The 22,580-nt window shown below is 34.9% G+C and overlaps 1 protein-coding gene across 3 annotated transcripts in view; it reads left to right on the top strand.

The window, feature by feature from the left end:
* Positions 1–18,522, top strand: part of HELLS (helicase, lymphoid specific) — a 38,725-nt gene extending 20,203 nt beyond the window's left edge. For 2 of the 3 annotated variants that reach the window (XM_044753816.2, XM_070486867.1), the window contains 12 exons: positions 152–348; positions 2,416–2,512; positions 4,102–4,263; positions 5,357–5,496; positions 5,582–5,723; positions 7,078–7,161; positions 7,242–7,361; positions 9,506–9,622; positions 9,924–10,083; positions 11,892–11,988; positions 12,311–12,387; positions 17,951–18,522. In XM_044753816.2, coding sequence (XP_044609751.1) covers positions 152–348; positions 2,416–2,512; positions 4,102–4,263; positions 5,357–5,496; positions 5,582–5,723; positions 7,078–7,161; positions 7,242–7,361; positions 9,506–9,622; positions 9,924–10,083; positions 11,892–11,988; positions 12,311–12,387; positions 17,951–18,045 — 1,488 coding nt within the window. In that variant the 3' untranslated portion in view covers positions 18,046–18,522. The remainder of the gene's footprint in view (positions 1–151; positions 349–2,415; positions 2,513–4,101; positions 4,264–5,356; positions 5,497–5,581; positions 5,724–7,077; positions 7,162–7,241; positions 7,362–9,505; positions 9,623–9,923; positions 10,084–11,891; positions 11,989–12,310; positions 12,388–17,950) is intronic. The other variant, XM_014864676.3, reaches the window with a different exon arrangement.
* Positions 18,523–22,580: the final 4,058 nt, after the last annotated feature.

Raw genomic sequence — 22,580 nt, 5'->3', positions numbered from 1 at the left:
CAAAGGCAAACATGATCATCTCAATAGATACAGAAATGCTATTTGATAAAATTGAACATCCGTTCCCTAAAAAAGTTTTATTTTTAGAGTTGTTTGTAGGAAAAATCATGAGATTATCATTTAAAAATATTTAACTAAATTCCTTTTCTAGCATTGCTATTGGAAATACTTGATAGTAGATGAAGGACACAGGATTAAGAACATGAACTGCCGTCTAATCAGGGAGTTAAAACGGTTCAATGCGGATAACAAACTTCTTTTGACTGGTACTCCCCTGCAAAACAATTTATCAGAACTTTGGTCATTGCTAAACTTTTTGTTGCCAGATGTATTTGATGACTTGAAAAGGTAGGTGAGCCATTTACTTAACTATTTTCTGTATTTTTCTAACCTCAAAATCTGTGCTTTTAGTTAAAATTAATTCCTTTCTTCTTGTTAGCTGTGTTAATTAAAATGGTAGCTTTTTGGCAGGTTCTTTGTGGTATATATATTACATGTTCTGTGTGGTGTTTTTGTTTTCCACCTTTGAGGAATAATTGATTTACATCACTATGCAAGTTTAAGATGTTCAGCAGGATGGTTTCATTTACATATTTTGTGGAATAATTACCATAATAGGTTTAGTTAACATCCATCATCTCATAGATACAATAAAAAGCAAAGGAAAAAAATCCTCCATGTGATAACTATTAAGAGAATCTGTTCTCTTAACAGCTTGCATATATATCGTACAGCAATCTTAACTTTGGTCATCATGTTGTAATTACATCCTTAATACTTTTCTTGTAACTGCAAGTTTGTACCTTTTGACCACCTTCCTCCAATTTCCCTTCCCCCTAGATGTTTTACTCTTGACAGAAATGATGTGAAAGCAGATAAATAAAAGATTATTTTAAAGTGTTTGTTTTGATTAATTAAAAGAAAACTCTTGAATGCTACCTTTATTTTTATAAGGCTCTTTCTTTATTGTCTTGACTTTGTGAAACACTTTGAGATGGGTTTTTCTCATTTTATCCTCATAAGACAATTCAGGAGATAGAGAAGTTGAATATATCCCCTATCTCACATAAAGGAAAATCCAGGTATGAAGTTATTAAAAATAAGACTAGTTAATGCCAAGTGCAAAAGTAAAACCAGGTTCTCCCGGTTTAAACCTAGTGCTTTTTATTCTAGAAGCTGTCTTGGCTTATATCATAATAACCACAAAATAAAAATAGTTTTTAGAAAATAATTAGCATGCTCAGAATGGAAGAGGAGATAGTAGTCTTAACAGAAGTTAAAAATAATTAAGATGAAAATACCAAAATCAGGAGTGCAAAATAATTGATTTATACTTATTTTGGCATCATTAAAGAAAGAAAGTTCACTTAATACAAGAAAGTAACTTTTAATGTTTTATTTTGAGAATATATTCTGCCTTTGGTTATCAAATATTGGCCCAAGGTCAGGCAGTCTTATTGGATGTCTAGGAAACATTTATTATTGATGGACAAGGTTTCCAGGTCCTGTGCATTTCTACTGAGTTACAACATCAAGGTAGGAGCTGGGAATCTGAATTTATAAAATGTGCTTCAGGTGACCAAAGTTTGTAACTACCTGGTCTAAATACCGCCTAAATGTTATCAGCATTTTTGCCAATAGCACTTACCAACATTATAGTCTGACTTAGTATAGACTGTGAGAACTATTTAATTGCTCATTTTAATAGTTTTTTTTCACATTGTAAAGAACTAAGGCTATATGTTAGGTAATCACTACCAAGGTATGTATATGTTGTATTTTTAAAACATTGGTTCTAGCGGGTCATATTTATACCGAAAGAGAGAGATCATATGGCCTTGGCTTTCAGAGATACTTTTCATTTCTATAACTTTATTAAAGTGTTTCATAAAATATGTACCCTAGGATGTGAGGGCGATCTGGCTGGGACATCTGTCAACCCATTGATCACCAGGGTTGATTCAGCTTATCGGTTGGTCAGGCTGCTGTTGGGTGTCCCCTTCCTTCCTCACTGCTCCATGTGCATCCCTCCTGAAGCTACACGCTTGGTCAAAGAGGATGACCTTCCCTGGTAGAGGAGGATCCTTCTTCGGTCAAGGATATGCAAGTAGCTGCACTCTGCTAGAACCTCCAGACAAGCTGTCAGGGTCTATTCGTAAGAGAATGTAGGGTAGTCAAGCTTCCAAGACTCCAGATACATCCAAGTGAGGGACTGCATGTAGCAGTCTGACTTAAAAAAGAAGGGAAAAAATGTACCTTAATGTTTGAGTTTCATATTATTGTAAGACGTTAATGTATTTATAAATCAGGAAAAATGTCCACTTTAAGAAAATATTTGCTTAATCAAGAATGTAAAATGTTAATATAATTGATTCGTGTGATAGGTTAACTTCTAATCATTTCTTTCTCTTACAGCTTTGAGTCTTGGTTTGATATCACTAGTCTTTCTGAAACTGCTGAAGATATTATTGCTAAAGAAAGAGAACAGAATGTATTGCATATGCTGCACCAGGTTTTGACTTTTTTCTTATTCTGTTTACTATAGACTCAGAGAATAAAAAAGGAACCCTAGTGATCAGCTGTTCATCCCTTCGTGGTAGATTTAGAAAAATTAGGGCTGGCCAAATTTAACTTATTCCGCTGCCCTTCCCCAACCCCACAAGTCACATGGCTTTATAGCAGAACTGAAGTGATTTTTAAAATTTTGCCCCTTTCCTGTATTTTAATTTTATCCCTAATGGTTACTGATATTTGTCAGCCTAAAAATGAAAATGAGTGGTTTTTATGCAATGTTTGTCAATAATATTTGTATAATTTCTGTACTTGCATGCTCCGTTCTTACTGTTTCCTGCAATCTCCACCCATCTTTCCTATATTTACTTTAGAGAAACGTAATCTTTCAGAGATCTCCTAGTCATTTTCATATTTGGGCCCCAAAAGCTTCTCAGTTATGCTTTGACAATTTTATTCAGTCTTTTGTAATTTTTTTTTACTTCAAAGTTTATACTACATATCCATGATAAAAAAGGAAAGAGTAAAGAAATCAAAAGTAAAAATATCTCAAATCATACTTCCGCTATCAAGTTATTTCCATATTTTTCTTGATGATTGCCTATAGATCTGTTTGTTTCTGGGCTGCTGTCTACAGATACTTTTTTCTTAAACTATTCGTAATGTTCTCTCTTTCTTTGGTCAAGTTTCTCTATGTTTGGCTCTATTCCTGTGGGGTATTTCAGTACAGAGCCCTAAAAATTAACTTTCTATTTGTAAATCAGTTATCAGTTTGTATTTAGAGATATGGCTATAAAGGATATAAAGTGATTTTAAACAAGTTTGTGTTTTCTTTTGAAGACCTCAGCAGTTTAATAATGATATAGTTATTACTTCTGTGTTTTATAAATGTGTAAATCACTTGTCATCACACAGCTAATGAAGGAGGGTAATTTTAAGTCTGAAGTTTTAGAACTTAAAGAACCTTTCATGTCTACATCTCTGGATTGGTTGGTTCATTGCTTTTCTACTAGTCCAGAGCCTGAAGTGGTAGGCTATAAGTTTAACCCTAAAAGTACCTTATTTCTGCTTTTTAAAATATTCAAGATATATTAGTTTGTTTTTTTCTTAAAGATTGACACCTAAGCTAACAACTGTTGCCCATCTGCTTTTTTTTCCTGCTTTTTCTCCCCAAATCCTATCAGTATGTAGTTGTATATTTGTGGGTCCTTCTAGTTGTGGCATGTGGGATGCCGCCTCAGCATGGCCTAATTAGTGGTGCCATGTCCGCGTCCAGGATGCGAACCAGCAAAACCCTGGGCTGCCTAAGCGGAGCATGCAATCTTAATAACCACTTAGCCACAGGGCCGTCCCCCTAGAGATTTTGAAAAATTAGTAAATTGTGAAATGTTATGGATAAATTTTATGTGTTATGTGGTGGTCTGGTCTGGGAAAATTTCAAGGAGATGTTTTATCTCACCTTTCAAGACTTGATGATATTTATATAGGAAACATGAGAGAAAGAAGGGGTTGAGGGGTACATGGAGAGAGTATTCCCTGAAAACATACGAATGTTTAATATTCACATGTTTTTTCATGTTTAAATTTTAGATTCTAACACCTTTCTTACTGAGAAGACTAAAATCTGATGTTGCTCTTGAAGTTCCTCCTAAACGAGAAGTAGTCGTTTATGCACCGCTTTCAAAGAAACAAGAGATCTTTTATACAGCCATTGTGAACCGTACAATTGCGAACATGTTTGGATCCAGTGAGGTAGAGTGTGGATTTGAAATATACTGTAAATGACAGTTAGCATAGAAAATTTCCTGGTTGATTTCAGTTTAATGCTTATCACTTGTTTGCGGGACTTTTTGAGGGCGCATTTCTATCTGGAGTAGAAGGCATAAGGCCAATAGCAAAAGTTGTCTCCTAGTAATTCTGTAGTCCTACTAAAATTCAAGTGATGGCTCATGGATTAATTGCTTTATAGTCATCGGGAGTGCTTGTTAAAAAGTTTAATCACTGGCCCAGATTAACCCTAATCATGCTATCTGGGGATGGACTTGGAAATATATTTCAGGAAGCACATACTATACCAACAGCTTGCCAACTAGACCAATCCCCCCAAAATACATAATCCCTTCACAGGAGGTTAGTGATAGCCAAAAAATTTAATAGAATGTCCTATTTGAAAGAAATACCTTCTTTAGTCACTCACCATATTACAGGAGATTGAGTGGAATGTGATTATCTTATAACTGAAAGTTAGGAGACCTTTAAATTTTGTTTAACTGTCCAGATTTTTTTCTGTATGCCATGGACCTGTGTATTACTTTTCAAAATACTATGGTTATGTATTTCTGGTTTGTACAGCCATTAGATTCTGTTCTCCCATTTTCATTTTAATAAAGGGGAGATTTGGTTTTTAGCTATTAGAAACTTACAGTAGTTGCCTATTGTGAGGAATTTTGTTGCAATATTATACCAATCCAAAGAAATACGCTCTAATGCAGATTTGTGGAGCTTTATATCAGCCGTAAGCCATTAAATCCTTTTATATAAGTTCAAAACAGTTATATCCGTTAATTTTTTCCAATGAGATATGAAGGCATTCAATTTAATTCTCACATATTGTCATCAGTGTTAAAACAAATAAATTTCACGACGTCATTTGCATTTGGCTATAGTTTATGAATCCTTGATTTTGTGACTTTAGAAATTACGAAACTTGATGATTAAAGACAATTTTTTTCTTTATATCTTAAAAGATTTTGTACATAAAAATATTATCCCCACTTTTGTATATATTTAGAGTTGAAGGATATAGCTTTTAAAACAGATATTCCTTTAATTTGTTCTTTTTTAGAAAGAAACAGTTGAGCTAAGTCCCACTGGACGACCAAAACGGCGAACTAGAAAGTCAATAAATTACAGCAAACTAGATGATTTCCCTAATGAATTGGAAAAATTGATCAGTCAAATGCAGCCAGAGGTAGACCGAGAAAGGTGTGAGTTTAGAAATGAATTTAAGTATCCTTTAAACTGTGGTATTTTTTTGTATTTCTTTTGTTCATGGATTATATGCTTTCAGTAGAGCTGTTGTGGAAGCGAATATCCCTATAGAATCTGAAGTTAATCTGAAGCTGCAGAATATAATGATGCTACTTCGTAAATGCTGTAATCATCCATATTTGATTGAGTACCCTATAGACCCGGTGACACAAGAGTTTAAGGTGAATACCATTTAATAATGGACTGTTTTGATTTCTGTAACTTTTTTATGTGGGGGAAAAGTCTCATTTTGTATTTTTGATTATTATACTTAAATACTGTGGTATTTGTCATGAATATTGTAATCCTTCCAGTAAGTGGAGACAGTCTTCTGTTGCAAAATTGAGAACTTTGAGTGTTTGAATGAAGGTCACTTTCTATATGTAAGCTAACTAATATTTTTATTTACATATTATATATGAATAGTAAGAATCATCCTAAAGTTAGAGCGATACTGAAAATATATATTTTTTTAGTAATTCTATTGATTTCACTCTGTTTTACTTGCTGTTGTAGTTAGCAATCGTTGTCACCTTTTCACTATTCCTTTTAGTTAGTATTCTGCTTGTCAAAACCAGTCTGGCAGCTCTTGGTTTCGACAGATAGCCTCAGATGAGAACCAAAAAGTTGATACTGAGTTATGGGTTTTCAGATTCAGTGAATGAAATTACTTTCTTGGACATTGGATGGAAAAATAGTATACATAGTATTAAAATAAATCAGTTTTCAGTAACCCTCAATAACGCTGTTTCATACTAGTTTACAGCATACTAGTTTACTCATGCCTGGCAATATTGACATTTTGGGCCACATAATTCTTTGTTTAGGAGGTGCTGTCCTGTGGACTGTAGGCCACTTGGCTGTATGCCCAGTCTCTGATCACTAGATGTCAGCAATATCTCCCTCCCCCCGTTGTGACAATCTAAAATGCCGCCAGACACTCCCGGATATACCTTGCAGGGGGAGGGCAAAATTACCCCATTTGAGAACCACTGCTTTACAGTTTTTCATTTGAGTAAGGAAGAAGATAATCTCTGATGAGATGATGGATATTCATCAGAAGGTGAAAATTTTCTTTATCTTCAATACTTAGGTTGTTTAAAGCTCCTGTGTTTTCTTTAGAATTTCTACTGAGAATTCTAGTTGTAATTTTCATACCTATTTTGTTGAAAATGTACTCAGTTACATACAATAAACCTCAACATATATGCAGTAAGTTTGAACTTATTGATGTCTTATACAAAGATTTTGGGAGAGGAATGGGGAAGAATAGATCAGTTAGACTTGAACTGAATTTTGTTTTTGTGAAATCATTGGTTTTAAATTCTAGAGTATGTCTTTCCTGGGGAACTATCTTCTGACAAAAAAGATCAAATAACACGGTCAATTTAAAAAAATTTTAATTTTATAGGGACTTAAATTTCATTGAAAAATTTTTCATTGAACTGTTTATATAGGTTTTATTTTGACAAAAAACAAATTATTGGTAGTTATCATGACTTTTTTCTGTTTTTTCTGTCTTTGTCCACTTTTAAGATTGACGAAGAATTGGTAACAAATTCTGGGAAATTCTTAATTTTGGATCGAATGCTGCCAGAACTGAAAACTAGAGGTCACAAGGTGGTACTTTTGATTTGATTTTTGGTGTTTAATTATTCTCCACTGATCAGTACAAATACTAAGATATATTTAAATTTCAGGTGCTGCTTTTTTCACAAATGACAAGAATGTTGGACATTTTGATGGATTACTGCCACTTTAGAGATTTCAACTTTAGCAGGCTTGATGGATCCATGTCTTACTCGGAGAGAGAAAAAAATGTAAGACTACTTATGTCATACATACCAAATTCTTTTTTTGTAACTCCTATCTTGATTTCTGAAGTAATGTAAAGTCGACTCACAGATTGATAGATATGAAAGAGCAAAAACCCTATAGCTGGATCTAAAACATAAGCATTTTGATTTAGTATTAATAAGTCTTGTTTCTCAAATTTTATATATCTTCTGACACAACCTTACTTAATAATATCCTACTTAACCATGACTGTAAGAATATTGAGATAACAGAAAAGTTTTTCTCCTGACTTTTTGGCTGGTCTCTCTACCCCAACACTTTACTATGAAAATTTCAAACATATGGCAGTTGAAAGAATTTTACAGTAACCACCTGTAAATCCACCTAGGATCTACCATTAAAATTTTGCTATTCCTGTTTTACCACATACCTGTGAATTACTGTATCCATGCATTTCAAAACCAATTATAGAAGATATTTCCCTTTTAATTTCTTCAGCATATTAAGTCTTTGGGAGTAAAAGTTTTACGTCTCCAGAATTGAATAAAGTGTACATTTTTTGAGTTTTGATGAATGCATGTGTGTCACCCAAACTCTTATCAAGATAAAGAACTTTACCATCAGCTCAGAAAGTTCCCTCATGCCACCTCCCAGTCAACCTACTTTTCCTGTCTATCCAGTCTCCTAGGTAACCACTTGATTTATTTGTGTGTGTGTGACCACTTTTTGAGGGAGTATGGCGTAGACTTTTTTTTTGGTGAGAAAGATTAACCCTGAGCTAACATCTGTGCCTATCTTCCTCTTATTTTATCTGTGGGATGCCTGCCTTGATAAGCATAGCTTGATAAGCGGTGCATAGACCCATGCCTGGGATCCGGACCTGTGAATTCCACGCTGCCGAAGCAGAGCATTCGAACTTAACTGCTATGCCACCAGGCTGCCCCCATAGACTTTTCTCTAATGTTAGATATCCTCACTTAAACTTCCCTTGTGATATGTGAGGGTTTTTTTGGTTTTGTTTTTTAACAAAGTTAAAATCCCTTTAATTAAAAAAGTGCTTGGAAAATAAATGAAGTTAACATGAACAGATACTCTGTATAACATAATTGTTTTATAGATCTGAATGATTGATTTGGCCTCCCTTGGATACACTTTTAATAGTTGTAGTTAAAAACAATTTCCCTCCTCAGTCTTTAAAAAGTTAGTTCCTCCCTCCATTACGGTTTATTACAGTGAAAAGATACAGTTTTAAATCAGCGAAGAGAAAAGTCACATGGGGTGAAATCCAGAAGAAACTAGATGTGAGCCTCCAGTGGAGTCCCACAGACAGTGCTTAATTCTCCCAGCACCGATTTCTAACAACATATGTGAAGTAAGCGAGGGAAGCAAACCTGAGCTTTGGTGTCTAGGGTTTTTATTCAGAGTCGGTCATGTAGGCGTGGATCATCTGTGTAACTAGCCTGAGCTACTCATCTCAAGCCCCTCTGCAGGTCACATTGATACAGTGTGTCCCAAGGCCCCTGGTTTATTGCTACAGCCTGGGCAATAGATGTGCCTGTGATATTTTGTTCCATGGGAGGTGAGGCATGTCTTTGACAATTTTATCTCTTTCCAGCAAATTGGTCTGTCTGAACTTTTAGGGCTGCTGGAGTTTTCTTTTTTTTCTTTCGAGATTTTATTTATTTATTTATTTATTTTTCCTTCTTCTCCCCAAAGCCCCCTAGTACATAGTTGTATATTCTAGTTATAGGTCCTTCTGGTTGTGCCCCCTAGTACATAGTTGTATATTCTAGTTATAGCTCCTTCTGGTTGTGCTCTGTGGGATGCCACCTCAGCATGGCCTGATGAGCATGTGCCCAGGATCTGAACTGGCAAAACCCTGGGCCACTGAAGCAAAGCGCAGGAACTTAACCACTGGGCCACGGGGCTGGCCCCTGGGGTTTTCAGTATTTGTTTACCCCCGCAGTCCTGTGGATGCTGAAGAACTCATACCCAGTTTGAAGAATGCTGGCTTATTATATCCCTTGGCACACCACTGCCAGCCCCCTTCCTTTCCTGGCAGACACCTGGTTATAAGATGACTGCTCCACATGCAGCACCATATCCACATTCTAGGCAGGAACAGTTTCTTTCTTAATTCCTGTGTTTACATCCTTTTTGGTTTTAGATGCACAACTTCAACACAGATCCAGATGTATTTATCTTCTTAGTGAGTACACGAGCTGGTGGCCTGGGCATTAATTTGACTGCAGCAGATACAGTTATCATTTATGATAGTGATTGGGTAAGTTGAAAGTATGGCAGTGTGCTGATTATATTTCTATTCTGAATTTTTAATGTTTCATTGTACACTTTGCAATTTGACTTATGTTTTGAAAAGATATTTAAGATAGAAATCATTTCTTTATCAAGTGTCCTGTGTGTAAAGACTTGAACGTGTTTTTATCAATGAAGCCACTCTAGAAGTCTTAATGAGTTAAGGCACTATTTAAATTTCTGATTGGATCATGCATGTTGACTTTACCCATAGTTTGAGTTTAAATAATTTTAACCTTATACTGTTAAATGTTGTTTTTCCTTTTAAGAACCCCCAGTCTGATCTTCAGGCCCAGGATAGATGTCATAGAATTGGTCAGACAAAGCCAGTTGTTGTATATCGTCTTGTTACAGCAAATACTATTGATCAGAAAATTGTGGAAAGAGCAGCTGCTAAAAGAAAACTGGAAAAGTTGATCATCCACAAAAGTAACACCTTCTAGTACTTTTTTGTTTCGATTGTCTATTGTGTATTGTGAATATTTGGTATTTTTTCTTTATGAAAGAAATTAGTGCAGTTTAATGAGTGCAGGATTTAAATAGGGAGTGGGTAATTTGGACCTGTAGAGACCTAAACTAAGTTGATGACCACAGAAATAAAAGAAACAAACTTTGGTGAGTGTCTAGATGAGGAACAAAGGAGCAGAGAGAATTATCAAGGATACTTTTAAAGTGCCACGTCCTAAACTCTGTCATGGGGATGACATGATGTTAATGCTTATTCTTCATAAGAGATTTACCTGCCACAAAGCTTTAAGAAAACTTCCAAGCCTCTGTTTGTAACTTCGTTATATTAAACATTAGATTATTAAAGGGTATATTGAAATAGTACTATGAAAAAAATGTATGTATTTTATTGAACCCACTATTTCAAAAAATATTTGATTCTGGAATGCTCTTTTCATATTTTTGGTCTTGTATTTTAAAAACACAGTCATCTTTAGTCCAGAAAAGATTCTGAGGAGTAAGGAAAGTGAAATGGGCGAGGCATTGGCATTTTATGTTCTGTTGACTGAAATTCCTTGGAGAAGTTCTGCTTTTATTCATTCACTAAAAATTTCTATTTGGACAAATGGCTTGATGGCTACCTTAAGAAAAGTTGAAAATCATGTATATAAGTTGGGAAGCCTAAAGAAATGGGAACATCTTAATAATGTTGAAAATCACTATCAATTTATTTTATGCTGCTTTTCTACTTGGAAATACTTTCTCCAAGGTGTCTGATTTTGAGGGAAATGTGGATTAGGTGTTAGACATCTTTAATTTGACTTGATAGAGCATTCAGATTATAGTTCGAGTTTGCATTGGAGGAAAAAAGAATTTTAATCTTAATGAAATTTTGTGCAAAATAAAATTTTCACCTGTGCAGCTTTAGGAATTTGAATGAGGAAATAAATTATATTTTGTTTATTGAAGATAGTATAAATTAGTTAAAGTTTATTTGTAGTTTTATTTTCCCAAGTTCTAGTTTGAGAGATCAATTTGAAAAAACAATTTTAAAGGAATTTTTAAAATACTGATAGTGTTTTACTGAGGTATAACATACATACAATAAAATACGCAGATCTTAAGTGTACAGCTTGATGAATTCTGACAAATATATACACTTAAATAACTATCATCCAGATCAAGATAATGAACTTTACCATCATCCAAGAATGTTTCTTCATGCATCCTTCCCACTCATTTCACATGCTCCCTAGTCCCCTCACTAGGATGCAACTGATATTCTGATTTCTGTCACACAGATTAGTTTTTCCTTTAACTTCATATGTGGATTCATATGTATGTTTGTATTCTCTTTTGTCTAACTACTTTGTTGAACATAGTATTTTGAGATCCATCTATGTTGTGTATATTAGAAGTTTGGGATTTTGTTTTTTAAATTGCCAAATAGTTTATCCATTCTTTTGTTGATTGATGTTTGAATTGTTTCCAGATTTTGGTTTTTATGAATAAGTTCCTTTTTTACAGGTGTTGGGGGACATAGATTTATTTGTTTTTCTTCTTAAAGTGGGTGTATACCTAAAGGAAACTACCAAACTTTTCCCCAGGTGGACATACCTTTCTATATCCCATCAGCAAAGTATGAGAGTTTCGATGGTTTTTCTTCCTTACCAACACTTGGTTTTGTATGTCCTTTTTAATGTAAGCTATTCTGATTGGTTTGTAATGTATCGTATTTTGGTTTAAGAAGCAATTTTGAATGTTTTTAATTTCTTGAAAATTTTTTCTAGATCATTTCAAAGGTGGTCAGTCTGGGCTAAATCAATCTAAGAACTTCTTAGACCCTAAGGAGTTAATGGAGTTATTAAAATCTAGAGATTATGAAAGGTAAGATTTTTTAAGAAAATGTAATTCAGGGCCAGCCCTGTGGTTCAGTGGTTAAGTTGGCGTGCTCCTTTTAGGCATCCCAGGTTCGCTTCCTGTGCGTGGACCTGTATCATTTTTTGGTGGCCATGTTGTGACAGCGACCCACATGCAAAATTAGGAAGATTGGCATAGTTGTTAGCTCAGAGTGAATCTTCCTCAAGCCAAAAAAAAACAGGAAGATTGGCAACAGATATTAGCTCAGGGTGAATCTTCCTCAGCAAAAAAAAAAGTAATTCATAGTTTTGATTTATCATAGAGATTTCAATATTTTCTTTTCTTATAGGGAAGTCAAAGGATCAAGAGAGAAGGTCATTAGCGATAAAGATTTAGAGTTGTTGTTAGATCGAAGTGATCTCATTGGTAAGTATCTCTCATGCTTGTATTTACTTATTTGTTTTTATGGAAACTTTGAAAAATACACTTTAGTAGAGAGAATAGTATAGTGTACCCCTATGTATAATTCATTCTCCTATTACATTTAGGAGAATTGGCACTGAAACCTTAATTCATTTAATACCCAATCCATATCCAGGTTTCCCCTGCTGTCTTAAATTTTTTTATAGGTTGAATCAGGATCTAAGTTATGTCTCTTTCCTTTTGTAACATCCTCCTCACTTTTGTTTTTCCTTACTGTTGATTTGTTGGAGAAACTGGGTTATTTGTCCTATAAAATGACTTAGACTGGAATCGGCTGATTTTTTTTTTTTTTTTCTCCTCTTGTGTTGTCCTTTGATTTGTTCCTCAATCTACTTGTTTTCTGTGAAGTGGTAAATAGCTCTACAGGCTCAATTAGATTTAGATTCCATATCTTAGGAATACCAGTGCTTTGTTCTCATGTTGTAAATCATGCCAGGAGGCACATATGTCTGGGTTTCTTAGTTTTAGTGAGCTGAGTGATCAGCTAATTCAGGCTGTTTCCTGTCAGCCTTTTATTTAAGCTGATGGTTTTAGCATCCATTGATGATGTTTTAAACTATTTCCTTAAGGACTGCAAAATGATGATTTTCTTGTTCTGTCATTTCTTCATTAGCTGGAATTAGTCTGTTAACTTTACTATATCAACTCTTTGGTTACTCTGAGATATAATCTCTATAGGGAGGCAGGATAAATTGCTTCTTTTATTTATCAATTTTTGTAGTGAGGAGTTGATGCTTACAGTGGTGACCATAAATTATCTTGAAAACAAATATAACCCTTCATCTCCTAATTTGTGTGTGTGTGTGCTCTTGATTATTTATGTGTGTTGTATCTGTATGGTGGAAATAGTATAAAATGATGTACTACTGTGCATCTTTTCCCAGCTCTGTGTTCAGCAGAGTTATGTTGGCAGCTTGATATTGGTGATGATAGGAATATTTGATACTATGGAAATAGGGAAAAACTACAAACCAGGGCCCTTTTTTGGCTAGGGGGAAGAGTTTTCTTAAACATTTACCAGTACACCACCATGTATAGTGTTGTAATGTCTTCAACTTAGTTTCAAATAGCTCTTTTTAAAGTTGTCTTTGTAGGGCTGGCCCAGTGGTGCAGCGGTTAAGTGCGTATGTTCCACTTCTTGGTGGCCCAGGGTTCACCGATTCGGATCCCGGGTGTGGACATGGCACCGCTTGGCACACCATGCTGTGGTAGGCGTCCACATAGAAAGTAGAGGAAGATGGGCATGGATGTTAGCTCAGGGCCGGGCTTCCTCAGCAAAAAAGAGGAGGACTGGCAGTAGTTAGCTCAGGGCTAATCTTCCTCAAAAAAAAAAAAAAAAAAAAAAAGGAAAGAAAAAAACATAATAAAATTGTCTTTGTCTTATCCTTGAATTGAAAGCTTTATCTTTTGGTTTTTTGCTGAGGAATATTCACCCTGGGCTAACATCTGTTGCCAACCTTACTCTTTTTTTGAGGAAGATTAGCCCTGAGCTAACATCTGCCAATTTTCCTCTTTTTGCTGAGGAAGATTGGCCCTAAACGAATGTCTGTGCCCATCTTCCTCTTTTTTTATATGTAGGACGCCACCACAGCATGCCTTGATAAGTGGTGTGTACGTCCATGCTCAGGACCTGAACTGGCAAACACTGGGCCACTGAAGCGGACCGCACGAATTTAACTGCTACACCACCAGGCTGGCCCCTTCCTCTTTTTTTTCCTCTGCTTGCAGAAGATTCGCCCTGAGCTAATATCTGTGCCTGTCTTCCTCTGTTTTGTATGTGGGTCACCGCCACAGCATGGCTATCAATGAGTGGTGTAGGTCTGCACCTGGAAACTGAACCTGGGCTGTTGAAGTTGAGTGTCCCAAACATATCACTAGGCCACGGGACTGCCTCCAAAAGAATTCTTTCTAAATTCTACATACAGGTTTTTTATCAGATATATGTTTTGCAGCTATTTTTTTTCAATCTGTGGCTTATCTTTGCACTTTCTTAATTAGTGTCTTTTGAAGGGCAAAGATTTTTTATTTTGATGAAGTCCAGTTTTTCTTGTGTTTGTTCTTAGCACTCGTGATTTTGCTATCATGTTGGTAGGTTATCTTTGCCTAACCTAAGGTCATGATGCCTAACCTAAGGTCATGATCTTTTTTTTCTTTGAAGCGTTTCGTGGTTTTAGTTCTTACATTTGAGTTAATTTTTGTGTACAGGATGAGGGAAAGATCTAAATATTTATTTTTCATGTTATCATCTAATTGTCTCAGCACCATTTGTTTAAAAGATTATTCTTTCCCTATTGAATTACTGTGGCACCTTTGTTGAAAATCATTTGATTGTAAATATAAGGGTTTATTTCTTTGTTCTCAATTCTGTCCCATTGATCTGTTTGTCAGTTCTCTGCCAGTACTACACTGTCTTGATTATTGTAGCTTTGTAGTGAGCTTTGAAATTGTGAAAAGTGAATCCTCCAATTTTGTTCTTTATCACATTGGTTTCAGCTATTCTGGGTTCTTTGCATGTTTATATGAATTTTAATTTTTAAATAGTTCAGGAAAAAATATGAGAAAGATAAAGCTTTGTGGCCAAATCTTAAATACATTATCAAATAAAATGCAGCAGTATAGAAGGTATACAAGAATAGTGCAATACCTGAAGATACTAACTCACATTATAATGAATAAAGGATTCCTACATACTGAAAAGCCACTTGATACAACATAATCACCCTCATAATTCTTAAACTAGACATAGAGAAGAATATTCTTAATTTGATAAAATGTATCCATCTAGTAAATTACTGCTAAAATGAAGAACAATCAAAGATACCAGCTCTCACTCACACTGTTTAGTATACAACATTGTTCACTGTACAAGGAAGTCCTAATTAATGCTATAAGATAAAATAGATTAGAAGAATAATAATTACAGTAACCCACCCTTATCCTTGGGGGATACATTGCAAGACCCCTAGTGGGTGCCTGAAACTACGGATAATACTGAACCTTATATATCCTGTTTTTTTCTATCCATACATACCTATGATAAAGTTTAATTTATAAATTAGGCACAGTAAGAGATTAACAACAATAACTAATAACAAAACAGAACAATTAGAACAATACGCTGTAGTTAAAAGTTACCACAGATCTTAGCAACTTGAGCATACAATTTTTTTATTTCCTTGTTAAGTTGAGAACTTTTACCTTTTCATTTAAGGGAAGTACTTTACAGCTTCTCTTTGGCATATTCTGATTGCCAGCATCGCTACTCTTGCACTTTGGGGCTGTTATTAAGTAAAATAAGGGTTACTGGAACACAAGCACCGCAATACTGCAACAGTCGATCTGATAACAGAGACAGCTACTAAGTGACTAAAGGGCGGGTAGTGTATACAGCGTGAATACGCTGGACAGAGGGATATTCACGTCCTCGGCAGGATTGAGTGGACTGAGTGGATGGAGTGAGATTTTATCACACTACTCAGTATGGAGTGCAATTTAAAACTTGTGAATTGTTTATTTCTGGAATTTTCCATTTGATATTTTTGGGCTGTGGTTGACCACAGGTAACTGAAACCACAGAAAGCAAAAAAGAGGGGACTATTGTGTAGTGAGAGAGAATTGAAATTGCTTATATTTGCAGGTGGTGCAGTTGTCTCCATAGAAAGTCCAAGGGAATCTAGACGTTTTTAGAATGGAATTCAAGAATGTTGGTATAAATTAATAGTATGTGGATCAGCAATAATTATTTAAAAAATAAGTTATTTACAGCAGCTACAAAACTATAACATACCTAGGATTAATTATAACAATTTCTTTAAGGCCTTTGTGAAGAAAATTATGAAACATTGGACAGTAACAGAAGGACTGAGTAAATGTACAGATTAAACTACATTCACGGATATGAATGTTTAATATTAAAAAACGTCAGTATTCCCCGAATTAACTTATATTCCTTACATTGATCTTCTAATTAAAATGTCAATATGACTTTTTGGTGAGATGGATTGTCCCTGAGTTAACATCTGTTTCTAATCTTCCTCTTTTGTTTTGCTTGAGGAAGATTGTCCCTTAGCTAACATCTGTTCCAATCTTCCTCCATTTTGTGTATGGGATGCCGCCACAGCACAGCTTGATGAGCAGTGTGTAGGTCCATGTCCAAGATCCGAACCCATGAATCCCCCGGCTGCTCAAGCAGAGTGCATGAACTTAACCACTATGCCACAGGGCCAGCCCCAAAATCTCAATAGGACTTTAAAGAACTGTCACAGGCTGTTTTTAAAATTTATATGAAGGGTGAAAGGTGAAGAGCAAAGACAATTTTGAAGAACAACAAAATGTTCCATAGCAAGAATTAAGATTTAATTTAAAAAAGTCATAATAATCAAGACTGTTGAATTAGCATATGATAAAATAAATTGATTAGTGGTATGATTAATCTGGAAAGTCAACCATATTTCCGTGGAAAACCAATAAATGACAGAAAGGGCAATTCAAACCAGAGAGGAGAAATTCCTATTATGCAATATATGATGCTGGGACAGTTTGTAATCAACAGGGACAACCTCATACCATCCTCGAAAACAAATTCTAGATAAATTAACAATCTAACCAGTCAAAACCTAAATATTAAAAGCAAAACTTTTAACAGATATGAAAATATATCATAAGTATGGCTTTAGAGTAGGAAAAGAATTCCTAAGGTACAAAACTCACAAACTAAATGAATAGATTGATACAGATTTTATTACATTAATTTAAAGACTAATGTGAAAACATTTTATTACATTAATTTAAAGACTTCTGTAAAAACAGATGATACCATAAACAGAGATAACAAACCACAAAAAATATTTGCAACACATAGCAGGAAGTATTTATCATATACAAATAGCTAAAAATCAGTAAGAAAAATGAACATTTGAGCAAGTGATTACCAGGAGAGAAAGAAATGGCCAGCGAACATAAAGAGATTCTTTAACTTCCCTGGAAATCAGAGTAATGCAAATTAAAACCAGTAGAGATTTTATTCCATAACTATCATTTTGACAAAAATGTAAAAGATCACATATTGGCAATGGGAGTGTGTATAAAGATAAATTTTCATGGTGTTGTGCTTCCCAACTTTTGAACTAACCATGGTTGGGCTTGGTTTTTTTTGTTTGTTTGTTTTTTACCTTCTCTGAGAATTAATTCAAATTGGTATTCTGTTTATTGTTCTATATATATCTTAAATTCAGCAGAAGTGATTTTGATTCACAAACTGATGTTTCAGTTTCTGTGCTCCCTGGAGGCCAGTTCTAGTTGTAATAAGAGGAATGCGCTTTCTTGCTTTTGCTGCTATTAACTGTTAATGATAAAGGAATAAAATGGCCCACATTTCTGAATTTTTAAATTTTGCACGGATGACTGACTCACCTCTCATAATATATTGGACATCTCTTTTAGAATTCCTTTTTAGGTTCTTATACTTTTTAAGAAATAAATACTTGTTTTAATATTTTTCTCTTAGATCAAATGAATGCCTCAGGACCGATTAAAGAGAAGATGGGGATTTTCAAGATACTAGAAAATTCTGAAGATTCCAGTCCTGAATGTTTGTTTTAAATTGGAGCTAAAGAATGTCTTTAAAAAATTCTTATTTACATCCACTGATTTACTTTTATTGGTGTTGAAATCCAGATTATCCACTTTACTTTTTGATTATATCAGTTTACATAATGTAACCTGTACCATTGCATACTTAATAGTTGATAATTTTCTGAGCTTTATTCAGAACAAAGAAGTATTCACATTAGGTGTAGATTTTTCGGTTAACTTTTCAGACTCGGTAGTACTCTTGGGTACAGGCTGATGTGTACTTCACCACTGCCAGATTTATACAGTCTTCCTGTGGAAGTTTAATGTCTTTTCCCCACCGTTTAGCAGTACAGTTCATGGGCTTTTGGTACTTCAGTTATGGAGTAGGCTTTTGATGGGGGAAAGATTGAGATAATGCTTTCCGTTGTTTAAATAAGAAATTGTTTGAATTTAGGGTCTGTTTCTATAAAATGGTTTACCAAATAAATCTTCATTATAAGATGATCTCATCAAATTATTTCTTCAGAAAAATAATGAATCAGGTGAAATAATAGTAAAAGTCTTGACTGGCGTTACAATTCAACATTCTTATGCTGATGTGGTTTCATTCACTACTACTACGCACATATGTCACATACAGATTTCAGCTGAACATTGGGTTAATTAATGCAGAGAAGGCTCTGGAAGAAACTGTAAGGTCTTTACAAATGACCAGAAATTGCAAGTGGTAGTATATCATGCAAGACAAGAATAGAAGAAGAGAGAAGAGACCTGAAAATTTATAATAGGAGGAGTAAATAGTACTGGAGAGAAGGAAACAAGACCTAGGAATATAAGTAATACAGAACCCATAATAGAGGCTCATAAAGGCCAAAATGGGAACAGTTTAGGCCCTGTATGTCTATCAGACTACGAGGTAGAGAAATCTTGAATGCTCCCTGAACCTTACATTTCTGTGTAGGTTGTTTATCTCATGTCAAAATGTTATTCTTGTTGCTGTGCATATTTAACTGCAGATCAGATTATCTCTACGTTAGGGCAATGTAGCTAGGGCTCAGAGAAAAACGAGAGAATATTCAGTCAAAAGACAAGAAAGTCTTCAGAGCAGGTTTTTTTTTCTTTTGAGTGGAAATGTTTACCCATCACACACCTGCTGACTAATTGTCATCATAACCTTGGTTGCTTAGTTGTCTCACTGAGTTTTCCTACTGTGTTGTCTCTTACATCCTCCCAAATGAATATTTTGTGGGTTCATCTCAGTCCTCACATCTCTAATACCTCTTTCCTTACCTTGCTCTCTGTTGCTACTGAGAAATTAGAAACAATCAGAAAAAAACTCGCAAAAGTTGCCACCACTGCATGTATAAATCTACCACCATCTGTGCCCTATGTATCTTTTTTTCCTGTTACTGTGGATATATATTGTCTGTCCTGCCTAGAGCCAACAGAAATGTCTCCTTTTATAGCAAACTCCTTGAAAAGTTGTCTATGTTCACTTTTGTTTCTCTTTTCCATTCTTTTCTGAACCCATTCCAGTCCGTTTTTCATCCCCATCACTCATGAAACTGTTCTTATTCAGACCTCCAGTGACCTCTGACTTCATTTTACTTGATTTTTCAGCAGCATTTCATACGATTGTTTAATCTTCTCCACTAAACAGTTTCTAAACAAACACATTTGTTTGGTTTTCCTTCCTACTTCTCTGGCTTTCTCAGTCTCCTTTGCTGTTTCTTCATGTCTTTGACCCCTAAACATTAGAATGTCCCAGGCAGGGCTTGGGGCTCCCTTGATGGTAGTGATGACTCAAATTTATATCTCTAGCCAGAGTCTTTCTCCTGAGCTCAATTCAGCTGCCTACTTGACATTTTTACTTCATTGCCTGATAACTCAAACTATCCCAAATCTGAACTTAAGAACTTGTACTTCCCCAGCCTGTTGAGACTGTTACCACTCATTCATTTATTTTTCAGCTTCCAAAATCTTATTTTGTCATCTCATCTCTTCTCTTGATCTGAGAGTTGAATGCCTCTTTCATCGTTTTACTGTTATTTTAGTTTCCAGATTCTAGTAAGGGGCAGAGGGGAATAGATCTTCTCATTCTGTGATATTGAAACAAAGCAGGTTCTCCCTGCTTTGTCTTGTATAAAATATGTTCTCAAACCAGGACTTGTCTTCCATCACTTGATCAAATTGCTGTGAAAAATACTTTATTTGTTCAGTGAGTCATTCTTCCATGTTATTAGGCAGTTCCTGAATGTATGGAGAGGTAGAATGAAAGTGGCACTTGAACATTTCCAAGCAAACATTTGGTAATGTTTCACTAATGTCTTAGCAATTTTATGTGACTTTTTAGTCTTGGCAGTTTGAAGTAGTATTTTATGAGTAGGCTGGAGAGAACTAATGTTTATATTCAAAACATTAAGTGCTTCTGTTGGTTTTAAATTCCGTGCTTTATTTCAAAGAATTATTTTGGTTTTGAGCTTCTTTTTAAGTTACTGCTACTTAAGTTTTTACAATTGTATTTGCTTTATCAACCAGGACATCTCCACAAATAACATACTATGTTTCTTATTACTTCATCAATTTTTGTTAGAAAAATCAAGCCCAGGGAATCATACTTATGAGTAAAATTTAAAAGATTTTGGTCTTCCTTCTTTGGAATCATTTATTGTCGTCATGTGGTTTAATATACTGCTGCTGCATTCAGAGAAGATGTAACTTGTCAAAATTTAGTGAAGCTTGTCTTTCCTTTATATACATTTTATACCCCTAATTTAGCTCATAATGTTAACTCTAAACAGGTTTAAGTAAAAATTAAAATGATTGTAAAAAATGAATTATAAAAGCAAATATTTACTTTTCCTCAGAATTTTATATATTTTTGGCTTATGATTGGTGAACTAAGCTTCAAATACCACATGTTGTAATGTAGTCTTATTGTGCATGACTAGGACATGAGTTCGACAACAATGCAAATGTCAGACAGACACAATAAAAGTGGTCACTCTGTAGGAGTTACTTGATACCAACATAATTTCAAAATATGAACAGTTAATTACAGGTAAGCTGTACTTGGTTGTAAGGTCATTCATGTGATCTAGAATGTATTGTATAAGTTTTGTGTAGATTTAATTGAAATGAATACACATAAAAACTCATTCCTGAGCTATCTCCAAAGGTTCCAGTTTGAGCAATGCAGCCCCAAAGGATAAAATAACTTGTTCATAATTTTTCCTTTCACAAATCTGTCTCTTCTAGCCACGTGTATGTATAACCCCCAAGTCACCTCTCTGGGTCTTTTTATTTCTTCCTGAGTCTTACTACTTTGTAGATTCCTTTATATCCTTCACTATCTTGCTTAAATATCACCACCTGAAGAGGCCATCGTTGACAGGCTGTTGCTCTTCTCGTAGGTATTTTGGAACATTTATAAAATGTATGCTTGGCTCTCTTCATGCTCCGTACTCTCCACCACCACCTACACAGTTAAGGTGGTCACATGAGAGTGTCATTTCTTAGCTTTTAAAGAAAAGCTTTTTTCCTAGAAAAAGTTGAAGTATAAAAATAGCATAGTCATCACAGAAACATGCAAATTTTTTTTTTTTTTTTTTTTTTTTTTTTACTTTTTATTGAGGTATCACATACTCGGGAGTGCAGAAATCTTATTTGCTCAGTTTGGTGTATATAGATGTATCCAGTGTAGCTATCATCCAGATTATGATGGAATGTTTCTAGCATTTCCGAAGGCTCCTGCGCCTTTCTAATGAGTAAGCCTCCCTCAAGATGTCTACTCTTCTGATCTTTATCATGATGGACTAGTTCTACATAGCAAAATCTGTGACAGGTACATGAATTAATGAAGTTTGGGAAACGTTAAATTAATGAAAACGTTTCTTGGCACAGGTGAAATGGTAAAAAAACCTCTGATGAGAACAGATTGGTTATACATGTGTCTTGAATGTTCCTGATCACCCCCAGCCCTGGCCCCCCAAGATCTCATTCTTTCCAGTCTGTCAGCATCTCATTCTCTTCGTGAGACTGGACACTTGTCTGTCTTGTCCATTATGTGATAGAGCGTGTTGGAAGTACGAAGCAGGAATAAAATTACATAGAAGAACCAAGTGAACACTGGATCAAAAAATACTGACTGTTTCCTAGGATTAGAGAAAGGTGAAAGACCTCTTACTGGGTTAGTATATCAAGTGCTAAACTGAAGAAAAACTATACTTGGATGCCTTATAGATAAAATAAAAACATCAAAGGCAAAGAGAATCTTATGAAACTTCTAGAGAGAAAGATCACTTACAAAGGAACAGTGATCAAGTAGATAGCAGATGTTTTATTTTCAGTAAAATAAAACAGTAAAATTTTCAATGTGTTGAATGAAAAAAATTTACAACCTAGAGTTTTATATCCATCTATAGTATTTTAATGTGAGGGAATAATCAAGGTATTTTCAGGCAAGCAAGGCCTTAGAAGTTTTGCCACGCGAAAGGAGGTAAAGTGACTGACCACCTCTGTGAAGTATGTTAGAAATAACCTAATGCAGAATCCACGTGTCC

This window comes from Equus asinus, chromosome 2 (genome assembly GCF_041296235.1).
Source record: "Equus asinus isolate D_3611 breed Donkey chromosome 2, EquAss-T2T_v2, whole genome shotgun sequence".
In the NCBI taxonomy this organism is placed as follows: domain Eukaryota; kingdom Metazoa; phylum Chordata; class Mammalia; order Perissodactyla; family Equidae; genus Equus; species Equus asinus.
This window is presented reverse-complemented; position numbering and strand designations above follow the sequence as displayed.